We start from the raw sequence: 13892 nt of genomic DNA, 5'->3' as shown, positions 1-13892 counted from the left end.
AACGTCAATAATAGTGCTTGGTGATTCACTTCCCAGGTGAACGCAGGTACCTCTAAATGAAAGGACACCATGAAGGGGGGCAAAAAGTGCACAGCCGGCCTCCTTTTCCTTTTTAAAAACATGGATACACTGTTGTATGTGCGCTGTTGTGTATGACACAGATTAATATTCAGTAACATTTTTAGCTTAAATAACTGACATGTTCTATTTATGTGCCTTGTCCCCATTAGCCCTATTGTAGGCTGCAAGAACAGATAAGGTATTTTTACAATTTATAAAGAATGCTTTATTTTAGAACACAATTTTGGGGCAAATTAATACAGTATATACCATTTTCATAAAAAAAAACATGACTTGAAAAATATCAACTCAGTACTTTGTAGAAGCAATTACAGTTTCAGGTGTCTAAAAGCTAAACACAAGTGGTTCTGGGCAGTTGATTCCATTCTTCCTAGCGGACCCTTTCAAGCTCCGTTAGTTTGGACCCATCTCTCCACTGATAACTCTGTGGGTTTTAAGCACGGGCTTTGGTTAGGCCATCAAGGGCAGTCATACACTTGTCTCAACGCCATTCCCCCGTCATTTTGGATGTGTAATTCAGAGGTCTGTTGTGCAGAGAGGTGACCCATCACCCCAGTGTGATGCAGCATGCACTCTGCAGCAGGTTTTCAAGGACTTCTCTGTATTAGGCTGCATTCCATTCTCACCAGTTTCCCCATCCCTGGCGTTGATAAGCAACCCCATAGCATAATATTGTCACTACCAGGCTTCACAGTAGGTATGGTATTAGGCAAAATATAGTGCTTAAGAGTTCTGTCCTAAGAGGTCAATTTGTGTCACATCAGACCAGAGAATCACTTTCATCATGAACCTTCGAAATATAGTTTGGACAACTTTTACTCAAGAATGGCTTCTGTCAACATACCAGCCTAACTGGTGAAATGCTGCCGAGATGGTTGTCTTCACAACAGGTTCATCCATCTCAGCAGAAGACTTCTGACGCTCTGTTAAAGTAACAATCAGGTTTTTGGACACCTCCCTGATAAAGACCCTTCTGGCCCAGTTAGTAGCTGTGGCTGGATGGCCAGCTGTAGGATCAGTCCTGGTAGTTCTAAACTTCATCCATTTCACAATGAGGTCACTGCCCTCTTGGGAACTCTCAGATCTTTAGAAATGATTTTATACCCTTGCCCCGATTTATGCCTAACCACAATTTTATTGTGGAGGTCTACAGAGACTTCCTTGGACCCCATGACTTGGTTTTTGAACTTGACATACATGTGTGTGTCCTTCTAAACAATATTCATTCAATTCCATTTGCAACAGGTGGACTCCAATCGGGCTCTAGAGACATCTCAAGGATAATTAAAGCAAACAGGATGTAGACCTTAGTGTGGAGAGAGACAGCAAATGGCTGAATACGTTTCACCTTTTGATTTTAAAAAATATGTATATCTTCCTAAGAACATGTTTACAGTTTGTCATTATGGGTTACTGGGTATTGATTGAGGGGCAACAATAGAAAATGCATCAATTAAAAATGTTATCTCCAATACAATGTGTGGACCTGTGTATGTTCTGAATCCACTGTAGAACCTGTGTGCTTCAGCATGTCTGAAGGATTCTTGCAGCAGACAACACTATGCAGTCCTGATATTACAAATTAAATAATAATGTGATGTGAACTGAAAGCGGGGTGCTGCCCATGTGCACTAATGACAGATGTGTGGTTTTGTATGTATAAGTAAAAAGCAAACAAAGCCAAATTCTCTTACTGAGCACAATGGACACAAAGTCAAAGGCTGAATAGTTTAATGTTCTCCAAATGACAAGAACATAAAGGAAAAAAAAAGCATCACTTCACCAGATGTAAAATACATGCTATACAAAATAACACAGAAAAATCAGTAACAGACAAAATTATTTAACATCAATCAACAGATGAATCACAAAACGTTATTGGAATCTTCTGCACCCATGAAAAACCTTGTATGTAATGTATGCCCCAGGAAATAAAGGTCAAAAGAATAAATGCCATATCTGTCCAATGAGTGGTCTGTGAACATTTTCACAGCTGCTGGAAGATTCAAAATGAAAGGAATATAGAAATTAATTTATTTGAAAATATGTTAAATATCAGAAAATGTCAACATCAAGCATTTTAAGATATCTCAAAAATAACTCCCTTTGAAAATCCCATTGTCACAGATGTTTATGACAGAACATGTTTGCACCTTTTTTATTTGTAAGTAATTTGTTGTCACGTTACTGTATGACTGACCACCTACAACATATAAAACCACGAGCTTTACAACATGCAAATGGGCAGTTCTAACGGCTATTGGTGAGTAAAGGACAGAGTCAACGCCAAATAGGCAAACTTCTGTCAAGGTATTCGAGACTCAATTCAAAAGTGGCGGCTGAGGTCAGGAATGAGTATGATAAATGCCAAAGGCAAAATCCAGGAAATAAACCTGAAACAAACATTAAACACTCAGAATTACCCTGTGACAAAGGAATGCCAGAAAGCAGTTTTGGTCAGTTGACTAGGACACTAAACAAATTCCTGCCTTGGTATCAAAAATGACATCCGTACAAGTGCAGGGCTGAATGTTGCAGCCGAGTTGATAATGGCAAACCCAACAGGATATTATGGACTGGGACTGCCTTGTTTGACTTTTGTACTTAAAGATAAATTAGTCTCAGAGAGACCGAATATATCTGTTTCCTCTGAATGGGACTTCCACTCTGCTATAAGATGTCTTAAAAACTCAGTGATATGATATGCGATGTTTTGAAATGCATGCCATATTTTAAAAAAGAAGCAATTTTTATTGATCTGAAAATGAACACGTTTGGAGAGAGGGTACACATCCAGAATCGTTGCACGCTCCTGTTATCTGGGCTAATCTCCTGACTGACTGTGTTCCCAGTGTTTAACTGGCTTCTCTGCCTATGCCCAAGAAATGACACTCAGCCGCCTCCGATTGAGCGTATAAAAACACGTTAATGAGGTATGACAGAATAATCTTCTGTCTAGGACTGGTTCATTTGTTACATTTCATGCTGCCAAAACATGACTTGGCACCCAGTGCCCTTGGACTGGATCATGTATTTCCAGGATGAAGATGGAAGGATAAATTTAAGGTATTTTTTCATGCCTTGAAACTTTACTTCATTTTAAAATTACTTTTGAGATTTTTGTTCTATCTTGAATTTTAATTATTGAGTGTTGCTTTATTTCAGGATAAATAAAAATGCATATTAATAAAGGTGACATGCATTTTAAGATATCCTGAATTAGCTTTGTCTTTTTGAGGTAACTCAAACATTGAACTTTACTGTAAGGAAATTCATGTAAAATGGGAATTATATAGGACATTACTCAGATACTGTACATCTTGAAATGCACCCAAGATTTCTTAACATACACTAGGAACCTGTTGATATTCTTAAAATGAAGAAAATGTCATACAGTTGATTTCAGATATCTGAAGATCTGACCAGCAACCCCCCAAATGTTAATTCAGCATGCCACAGCACAAGCTACTCCTGTATTATATGGGGCTACTTTATACATCCTGTGTCACAGTTTGCATTGATTTCAATCATTTGCTAAATATGGGTACTACATGACTTGAATCATTTTCCTTGTACACATATTTAACAAATATATTTAAAAAAAAAAACATTGCAGCTGTCTGAAACTGAGAGTTGTGTTTTAATCCATCAGTTTAAACCATTTGTTAATTACTTGGAAAAAGTTAGTTTTTTCTGGACAGAAGAAACATGAAAAAAGGAGAGTTTATAAGAAGATAAAAACACCAGGCAACAGACGCAAAAATCTTTCTGCGTAAGTGCCACCAGTTCTCCTTTAGTACCATGCATCAAGCTTTGTGATTCATTTGCTCATTAAGCATAAGAATAAGACACTACATTGACTAGTATAACTAGTGCTAAAAAAATTCACATTAAAATCTATATTTAAATAAACACCAGAAACAACCCGCCTTCTCAAATTTCTCAACCAAACACAATTGATCAAGTAATATTGCTTTAATGTATTGCGCATTTTCCAAACCCTTTGGGTCCAAAGTATAAAATCTAAAAGAAATGCTTATGCATCAAGGAATTTAACCTGCATTTGTTATTTATCTATAAGAAGAATTAACAGCAATACAACTAATACAGGCAATTAAGAGTGCTTTCACAATGCAGCCTTCTACTGACAAGAAAAGACAGCATCCTGGCCAAGTATGTAAAAGGTACAGCTTCAAGCATGTTCTCTCTGCAAACATACATCCTCTTTTAAATACAATAAGCCTTGTAAATCAGCTCAAATATAAAGATTCAGTTTGCTTGTAATTTCAGTTCTATGATCATTAAAATGTTATCTGAGGTGCTGAAATTGTACAGTATTCTACTGGCCCTGCCTTTCTCATAGCACTGCTAGCACTTAATTTCTTAATTAGCCTTTCAAGAGATTTTAACACAGTGCTAAAAACATACACACAGTTTACAAATAAATTAGTAAATAGCAAAAATCGTATTGCACTGAATGGCAAAAATAATGCTATTTAAATATTTTCTTATTCCATATTTTTGTTTGGCTGATTTTTTTTTTTATCTAGCAAGACAGGTATAAAGCACAATATATATATACTTAGTCAATGAGTTACTATTAAAACCAATCTAAAAAGATAAATATATAAATATACATCACCAAAAAGAAGGATTCTCTAACCCAGAGAACCCATTATTATGATCAATAAAAATTACTACAGTACTCTGCCAAAAGAGAACTTCCATTCTGTTTTAGTGGATACATCCAACTTATAAAATAAAATTTTAAATAATAAACAGCCCATTATTCATGATATAGTTTGCTTTTACTGTGCAATTATTTAAAATGGTTAAAGAAGTGGCAATTCAAATCTTGCCTTTATATCAGATGGAAACAAAGCAGTTGTTTGCACTATCATTGACAATGGTGGAGTTGAAAATTGTAATAGCTAACTGTAATATCCCTTTATTTTTATTTTAAACATTGTGCTAATACTTCTGTAGGTCCCTCATAGTACTAAACCATTTGGGTGCAAATAGACAGAGAGCTGCACAAAAGTAAGACAATACCAAAGAAGAAGAAAGACTTGAAACAGAAGATCACACACAAGCCTAGGGTATCAGATGCTAGTGTAAACCTTTTACCAAAATGTCATACAGACTGAATTCCTTTATACAAAAGTTGTGTTCTGGGAATAATTAAAATAACTGATGCTACACAAACTGTGACTGCACAGTGACAGGGCTTATTTGTGAAAGTATTATAATTTCCGGAAGGATTTTGTTTCTTAGAAGCAACAATTTGCTATCAAAAAGTTTTAAATGCACTCAATTTATTGTTTTAAACAACTTCGCTAAAAATCTTTAAGTTTATTTTTGTGCCATCTTTCTGTCTACAATGGAACCACACATAACCAAGTTTTCATGCCTACAAAGCTTGATAATTGCAAATAACTGTATACAAAAATTTCAATTTATAACCCACTAAAGAATGAGAAAATGTAATAATTTCTGAATAACATTCTGTTTTTGGATGGATAAGTGAAAAAAAAAAAATCACGCGTGCCTCTGTATTAGAAATTTTATGGTCAAATGTATCTATTTTTTCTACACCTTAAAAGTTAGGGTGATTATTATCAGTAAATGAGCCTATTAAAGGTCGTGTGTGTATGCACATGTGAGTATACTTTTTGAGAAACAAGAGTTTTCAACCTGTGACACTCTAATGAAGAGTTCAATTCGATGAATGAACAATATATAACCCAAGAGTATATGAATTACATTTTCTAAAGACAAGAATACAATAAGATAAATACTGAAACTAGTCAAACGTAGTTAATAAAGGGCACAAAGTTAAGAAGACTCATATAACATGAATGCGTTGCCATTAATGAAATGGTGAGACAGCTGTATTTTCAAAAGCATAAGCGCTAACCTACATTTTAGGGGAATCATTGCTATTTCATGGTACCAATGTGATTGACAAATTATTAAATATGTTCCAAGCATCTTTGGCAGTCTTATAAAATTACCTGCTACTAAAATTCAATGTCTGACCACTTTTTGGAATGATCAGTTCTTGCATGCTTACAATATATACAAAGAGCCACAAGATGTAAATGCACTGCAATACAAGACTTATTGTCAAAGTCGCCAAAACCCCTGCATTGCTCACGTTTTCGCATTGGTATGAAGTGCACTTCTTGGCTGGATGTCTCAAATCAGATTGGCAGGAGTTAAACACTAATAATTAAAATAATCTGCAGTCTACCCATGTGCTTTATAATGCATTAAAAATGTGGTCTGAGGTTAATGCCTCTTGTTAAAACCCTGTTAAACCGGGAGTCAAAATATCATTTAAGATATGACAACTAAAGAGGAGGAACAGAGTGAACATATAGAACATACTGTAGATCGAGACAGTCTATAGGTCTCTGTTTTAAATCATTATACAGCATAAAAGATACTTCATTGCTTACAGAAATGAAAAATACAACAGAACATGAACAAGATCATAAATAATAACATTGATTTTTTTCTTCTTTTTACAAAACTTATTGACTATGCATCATAAGAAACATTTATAAGAACAATAATAAGAAGCACAGACAAAAAAAACAACAAACGTACATGTTGCTTGACCATATTAAATACTGTGTTTAAAAAAAAAACACAAACACACACACACACACAGAGACTTAAAGAAGGGACTGGTTTGAAATGACATGCAAGACAAACCCAAAATGCTGCAAAAGAAGCAAGCCTGTGCATGAAGACTGCTGCTCCTTTCACTACAGTACGAGTGTTTGTGCAACAAGTAAAAAAGCAAGCCTTTCACATCTCAAACAATACATTTTCTTAACTTGATAAATAAGGCACTGTCCCTTCACCTGAAGTAGCTTTTCATCCTGTCCTCTTTGATTGCATGCACATTTTTAAAAACAATGTACAATAACAGAGGAATTCCTCAGCAGCACCAGAGGTCTCAGGAGTCCCTCACCGCAATTTAACACTCACATAAACAAAAGCACACATACACATGCAGTCCCTGAACACGTCATCAATCTGAAATTTCATTTATTTAATTTTTCATAATTTGTTTTTTGTTAAATGCTGTTTCTGTTCTTTCCTTTTCCAATGCTTACAAGAGCAGCTTTGAATTTTAATGCATTTTTTCTGAAAAACTGTATTTTATAATAGTCTTATGGCTCCATTACCTTTCTGCCAAAATAGTCATGCCAATGTTTTCAAAAAACTTCTGAAGAAAGCAATAATGACAGTTTTAATTGGCATTAGACCTTTTAATGCGCTTTGCTTGCACAGACTTCAGTTCTTTGCCTCTTTTTCTTGCAAGTGGCACACTTGATTTTTTTGCTACAACTTTAAGCTTTTTCTGAGTACGGCCTGTATTGCTGGCTACCTTTGTTTGCTGGGAGAGAACTTTCACCAGGCGTACAGCTTTGGTAGACTTATTCCGTCCATGTACACCAGCCACTTTTAAAACCATGCGTCTTTGTACTTGGGCCTTTTTTCTGTTTACAGCACCCTTGTGAGCTTTAGGTAGACTTGCTTCAGCCAGCTTGCTTTTTCCTTTTGATCTTGAGACAGAAGAAACAGTACTATTTTTTTTTACTTTTGGGACAGCTCCTGGATGTGCAAGTGGTTTTTTTAACTTCTTGCTGTTGTTGGAATGAATAATCAGTCGCTTGTTTCTACTTTTAGTTCCTTTCTCTGTATTCAAACCACTTTCTGTCTTTTTCCTGTTGGGAGTAGAGGATTTTATTTTATTGACAGTTTTATCTTGCTTCTTTTTCTTTTCCTTTTGTGGCAACAACCTCTTTCTACACAAACCTTCTGACCGGGAAGATGGTTTCTGAGACACCAGGGACTTAGGGGAGCCAGTTTTACTGAAAAGTCCTGCAGAGGTCTCAGTCTTTAACACATGATGACTGACTTGCAATTTGCCTCGGATGTTGGAATATTTTCTTAATATTCTAGCACTTGCTGGACTTTTAGAAGCCTGTGATTGTTTTCTGGCTGTGCCAGTGGTAGGAATGGGGTTAGCTCTGGGCTTGGTAGAAATGCGGGTAGCTGTAATTGTTTCATTCTGGCAATTAATCTGACCATTTAACTGTCTGGATTTGGCTAACTGCTTTAAAGTTTTCAAATTGTTTTTTGCTGGAGAAGCCATAGCAAATTTTTTCAAATGTTTTTTCAAACGCTCTGCTTGTAAACTTGTGAAAGTTGTAGTTGATGAACTTGTAACAATAGAGGATGGATTATGAAAAAAAGGCTGTGTCTCAGACGCCAATCGGGTGTTGATCTTTTTCACTATGACCAATGACCTTGTTTCAGTTGTCTCTAGGAACCACCTACAAATATTGGCAAAACTAAAGGTTTTCATGAATAGCATTTGTACAGGTGACAACTTCTGCTGTTCTAGCGCCTTGGACCTGCGAATCCTGCGTTTACTCTTCCAGATCTCTTTAAGTCTGTCTGCTTTGCTTTTTGGTTTTGGTGAAGGCTGAACCTCTCTCTCAAGTTGTACCCAGCCTTTATGGACCTTTTCATACTTGGCATTTAAGCTAGTAAGAAGATCCTGATTCTCCTCTTCTACCAAGGATTCCAAAAACCTGGGAGGGTCTTTTGCAGAAATGTCAGTATTTTTTATACTAAAAAGTTCTAAATTCTTAGATTTGTATTGTGGGTTATTACCTGAAGACGACCTTAAGGGCTTATTATGGTTCTGTGGATAAATTCCACTACGTGTGGTGACCTGAGATACTGCATAACCCTGTTGACTATATGATCTAAGTACAAAGTGTTTATGTTTTGTCAGCACTCTGGAAGCCATATTCTTAATCAATGTCTTGTTACTCTTACGTCCAGCAGAACCTACACAGTCATTGCTGTCCTTGACAGAATGCATCTTGCTGCAATTCTCTAAAATTCTAGAAGCTGATTCACTAAATGTGATTCCAGGTATCTTGCTCTTAACTGGAGACAAGTTTTCACTTTCATCTGGAATATCTACTTTTCTCTCTGTACTGGTCTGCACTTGACTTAAAGGGATAGCTTTCTGAGCACCATCATCATTTACATCTTCAATGCAATTATTTATTTCCAGGTTCACCACTTTTGGTGATTTAATATTTACCATTCTGCATGGGCGTTTAGCCCTATTACTTTGAGAAGGATTTATTTCTAAACAAGACATTGTGTGTGTGCCTGGCAAAACATTTTTCATCTTAGAAATGGAAATGGGAATCAAAGCTTGATGTTGACTTCGTAAACTCCTATCAGAGATTTCAAAAACTTTCCGGGAGCGCTTCTTTGGGTTTAATTTTTTTGCATTTTGTGCTTTCTTTTCCTCTGTTTCTTCAAGCTGGTCCTGTCTTTTCTTAGTGAAATCTACAGACACATCATCAATGTCCTCATTTTTAAAAACGCAAGAAAGATTTTTTTGATTATACTTCTGAGTACTTTCATTTTCAGTGATCCCTTCGATAGGGGGAAGACTATAATCATTTAGAACAACTTCTGGCTTTTGCATTTCTGAAGAATTACCAACCTGTAATTGGATGTCTAATGTACCAACTGACTCTGAATCATGAGGACTCGAACTGTGGTCCTTCAACAATACTGGTGTAGTAGTGACCACATTCTCAGGAGGCAACAGCAAGTGGGATGTGGCTTGCTCCGTTTCTTCCTCTGACAGAGACAACTGCCCAGTGGTGAGCTCGTTCTCTTCCTCTGGAGGGAAAAGCGGACTGGCAGTGGGTCCCTCTTCATGCGATTGTGACTGGCCAGTGGTTTCGTCCAGTTTTTCTTCATAGAGAAGCGGTCCGTCAGTCACCTCCTTCTCTGCTCGTTTCTCCAGCAAAAGAGGCTGGACATTGGCCTCCTGTATTTCTTTCTCTAGTGACAGTGGCAGGCCAGTGACCTCCTTTATCTCCTCCTCTAGAGACAGTAGCTGGGCAGTGACCACCTTTGCTCCATGCTTCAGTGACAGCGGCCTGACAGGACCCTCATTTGTCTTTTCCTCTCCAAGTGACAGAAGCTGGGCAACAGCATTCTCATTGTTCTTTGGTGGCAGTGGCTGGGAACTTGCATTTTCTTCTGGTGACAGCAGTTGGGCTCTGGTCATTGCCACCTCTTCCTCCTCCCCCTCCTCCTCCAGTGACAGTGGCTGGGCAGTGGCAGCCGCCTTCAACAAGAGTGGCTGGATAAAGGACTCCTCCTCCTGTAGTTTGGTGGTGGCAGATATCTCCTCAGAAAAATGCAAATTGGTCACATTTATGGAAGATTCACCACTTTCCACTGGCAAAACATCTACAAGATTGTCTTTAAAATCTCTTTCAAGAGCAGGAATCGACTGTGACTGAGATGCACTCATTCCTAAAAGTTCTGAGATAGATTCTACCTGTTTATTATGGTGCTCTTTAGGCAGTTCTTGGATTGGGTGTTCAGTCTCAGTTAATGTACTAACAGCTTGCTGCTTAGCTGAAGAAATATTAATATTTTGGTTTTCATTGCAGTTTTCACTTTCCTGATCTATTGAAGATTCACAAGCCTGGGAAGGATAGGAAACAATTTCACTGAGCTTCACTTGATTTGTTTGATTAGTTTCTGCAATTGCCTCAACATAGCCATCAACTGTAAATGACTTTTCCTTGACTTTCTTAATCATTGTTTGCTCTGAAGGGTTGTTTTCCTGTGGTACCTCCCCATGGGTTCCAGAAAACAGGCTATTTGTTAAAGGGTCACTTTCTGGCACAGACAGAGGTTGTTTAGGTGCCACTAAGTTAATGGATTCAGGAATCAAAGGGGGCCAATTTCCTTTCCCATTAGCAACTGATTTCTGTACCAGTGTACGGACAGTTTTTAGTTCCCAGTACTCCTCATTACATCTATGGCCTCGTGTACTTTTTCTGGCATTCTCTCGGAGTGAAACAGATTTCTTGGGTTCTAACTGACACTCAGTAATGTGCTTACTAATATATACAATGTCACATTGATTATCAAGGTCATTTACAATCTGATATAACGAATTTCGGGGTCTCAAATAATGACCACTATTACTATTCTTCCTCACAGTTTTAGTTAAAACAGGAGAAGTGGACTTCTGGAATGAAGCTTTTGTTGCCCTTTCAGCTGGATTTGATTCAAGAATCAAATCTTTGGTGTCTCCAGAGGAATGCTTTTTTTCTAAGTGAAAATTATGAAGGGATTGATTAGTCAAAGATAACACAGCTCCAAGATTTTCTAGGGTACTATTAGTGCTCAAGCAAGAAGACGTATCTAAATTATGTTGCAAATCATCCAAATTTCCATCGATATAACATGTGTCCATTTCTGGATTTTGCAAAGGCGTGTTTACAATATTAGCTGCTTGAGAAGTCAGACTAGTCCTTGCTTCAAACTTATGGAGAGTTGCTCCACCTTGAACCCATTCCACTTGTGAGCTGAACAATGGTTTATGGTTAGAAGAAGCATCAGAAGGTGAAGGCTGATCAACAGAACACTGTGAAAACATACCGGAAGAGAGATTACTAGGTGAACCTTCTGGAACATTGGTTAGAAGGCTCTGGCCATCTGAGATGTTTACTGCAGATGTGAAATCTGCGGTGTCATGAGATCTATCTATATTAACAGGTGTCCTGTCTGGGTGATGTGAATCAGTAAAAGTAGAAGACTTCAAGAATTTGTTTCCTTGATCAAAATGCATCTCTGTCATGGCTGAAGGGCTTTCTTTCTTAAGACTCTGAGATGATGTTGATGGTAATACTGGCTGAACTTCTGCCTGCAGAAAGTCCAATGCATTAACAAACTGCTTCTGGTGGTGAGAGCACAGTTTTGTCATAAACTGCTGTAAGGAAGAATGTGGCTGCTCCTGTCCACCTTGAGACAGATTTAGTCCTTCAGAATCACTGAAAAAAAGAAATAAAACACTCCATAAACAAAACAGGTGATGAACTGCATGAAACATGTAAGCAAATGTACTTATGTTGTCTGCTGCATTCATTTGAACAAAATGTCTTTAGAAAACATACATGAAAAGTTGCCAAAGTGAGAAACAGTATTTAATCATTTATACATATCAAAATATTACTACAATTCTGCAAATATTTTTAAAAAACTGTCTATATAATATCTACAAAAGACAATTGAAGTCAGATGTTTACATGTGCTTACAGCAAATTCTTTAGAACACACTTAGTAATCCTTCGATAGATTTTATACTAACAAAGTGTAAGTTTGGCATATTGTTTAAGACATCTGCTTTAAGATAGGATTTTTTTTTCCCCAATACTGTTCACAGATTATTTAATTTTGTACTGACTATATCACAATTCCAGTGGGTCATACGTTTACATATACTTTGTTAATTCTGCCTTTAAACAACTTGGAAGATTCCAGAAAATGATGTCAAGCCTTTAGGCAATTAGACAATTAGCTTCTGATGGCCAATTAGCCTAACTGGAATCAACATGTGGATGTATGCTAAGGTCTACCATCAAACTCACTGCCTCTTTACTAGAAATAATTGCAAAAATCAAAAGATCTCAGAAACAAATTGTGGACCGCCACATATCTGGTTCACCTTGGAACAATTTTTAAATGCCTGAGGGTTCATCTGTACAGACAATAATACACAAGTATAAACACCATGGGACTACATAACCTTCATATCGCTCAGGAGGGAGACACATTCAGTCCCCTAGAGAAGAACGTACTTTGCAATGAAAAGGGCAAATCAATCTCAGAATAACAGCAAAAGACATTGTGAAGATGCTGGAGGAAACTGGTAGACAGTTCTATATTGACATAACCTGAAAGGCTGCACAGCAAGGAAGAAGCCACTGCTCCAAAGCTGCCATAAAAAACCCAGACTACAGTTTGCAATGGCACATGGGGACAAAGATCTTACCTTCTGAAAAAATAGTCTCTGTTCTGATGAATCCAAGATCGAACTGTTTTGTCATAATCACCATTGTTATGTTTGGAGGAAAAAAGAAGAGGCATGCAAAGCATCCCAACTGTTAAACATGGGGATGGGAACATTACGTTGGTGCGGGTGCTTTGCTGCAGGGGGGGACTGGTGCACTTCACAAAACAGATGGCTTCATGAGGAAGGAATATTATGTAGATATACTACAGCAACATCTCAAGAGCTCAGTATGGAAGCTGAAGCTCAATTGCAAAAGAGACTTCCAAATGAACGATGACCCCAAGCATATATTCAATTCTGAGGGCAAATGGCTTAAGGACAACAAGGTAAAGATATTACAGTGGCCATCACAAAGCCCTGACCTCAATCCGATTGAAAATTTGTGGGTAGAACTGAAAAACCAATTCTGTCTGGAGGAATGGGTCAAAATTCCTGAAACTTACTGTAAAAAATTGTGTAAGGCAACCCAAAATATTTGTCTCAAATTAAACAATTTAAAAACAATATTAACAAAGTGTATGTAAACATGTAACCCCCTGGAAGTGTGATATAGTCAATAAAAAGTTAAATAATCTGTGAACATTATTGGAAAAAATAGTTTTGCCCTGCACAAAGTAGATGTCTTAAATGATATGCCAAATGTATAGTGTTAGTATAAAATCTGTGTAGGGGTTATAAAGTGAGTTTTAAAGAATTCACCCTAAGTGCATGTAAACTTCTGACATCAACTGTTCATATATGTAGATAAAATACATGGCTGCTAAGAGTTTACTTACCAATTTCCATCCAAGACGACGACAAAATTCATAATGAATCATTAAGAGATAAAAGTATATTTGTATGCAATTCTTAAAAACAAAAAAAAATTATCTAAAAA

At 37.0% G+C, this 13892-nt stretch overlaps 1 protein-coding gene across 2 annotated transcripts in view; it reads right to left on the bottom strand.

The window, feature by feature from the left end:
- Positions 1 to 1551: 1551 nt before the first annotated feature.
- The window catches only part of LOC120542463 (ligand-dependent corepressor-like), a 271671-nt gene continuing 259330 nt past the window's right edge, over positions 1552 to 13892 (bottom strand). For both annotated transcript variants that reach the window (XM_039774963.1, XM_039774972.1), the window contains one exon: positions 1552 to 11993. In XM_039774963.1, the coding sequence (XP_039630897.1) occupies positions 7346 to 11993 (4648 nt within the window). In that variant the 3' untranslated portion in view covers positions 1552 to 7345. The remainder of the gene's footprint in view (positions 11994 to 13892) is intronic.

Source organism: Polypterus senegalus, chromosome 1 (assembly GCF_016835505.1).
Source record: "Polypterus senegalus isolate Bchr_013 chromosome 1, ASM1683550v1, whole genome shotgun sequence".
In the NCBI taxonomy this organism is placed as follows: Eukaryota; Metazoa; Chordata; class Cladistia; order Polypteriformes; family Polypteridae; genus Polypterus; species Polypterus senegalus.
Note: the sequence above shows the minus strand (reverse complement) of the source record. Positions and strands in the feature narration are given on the sequence as shown.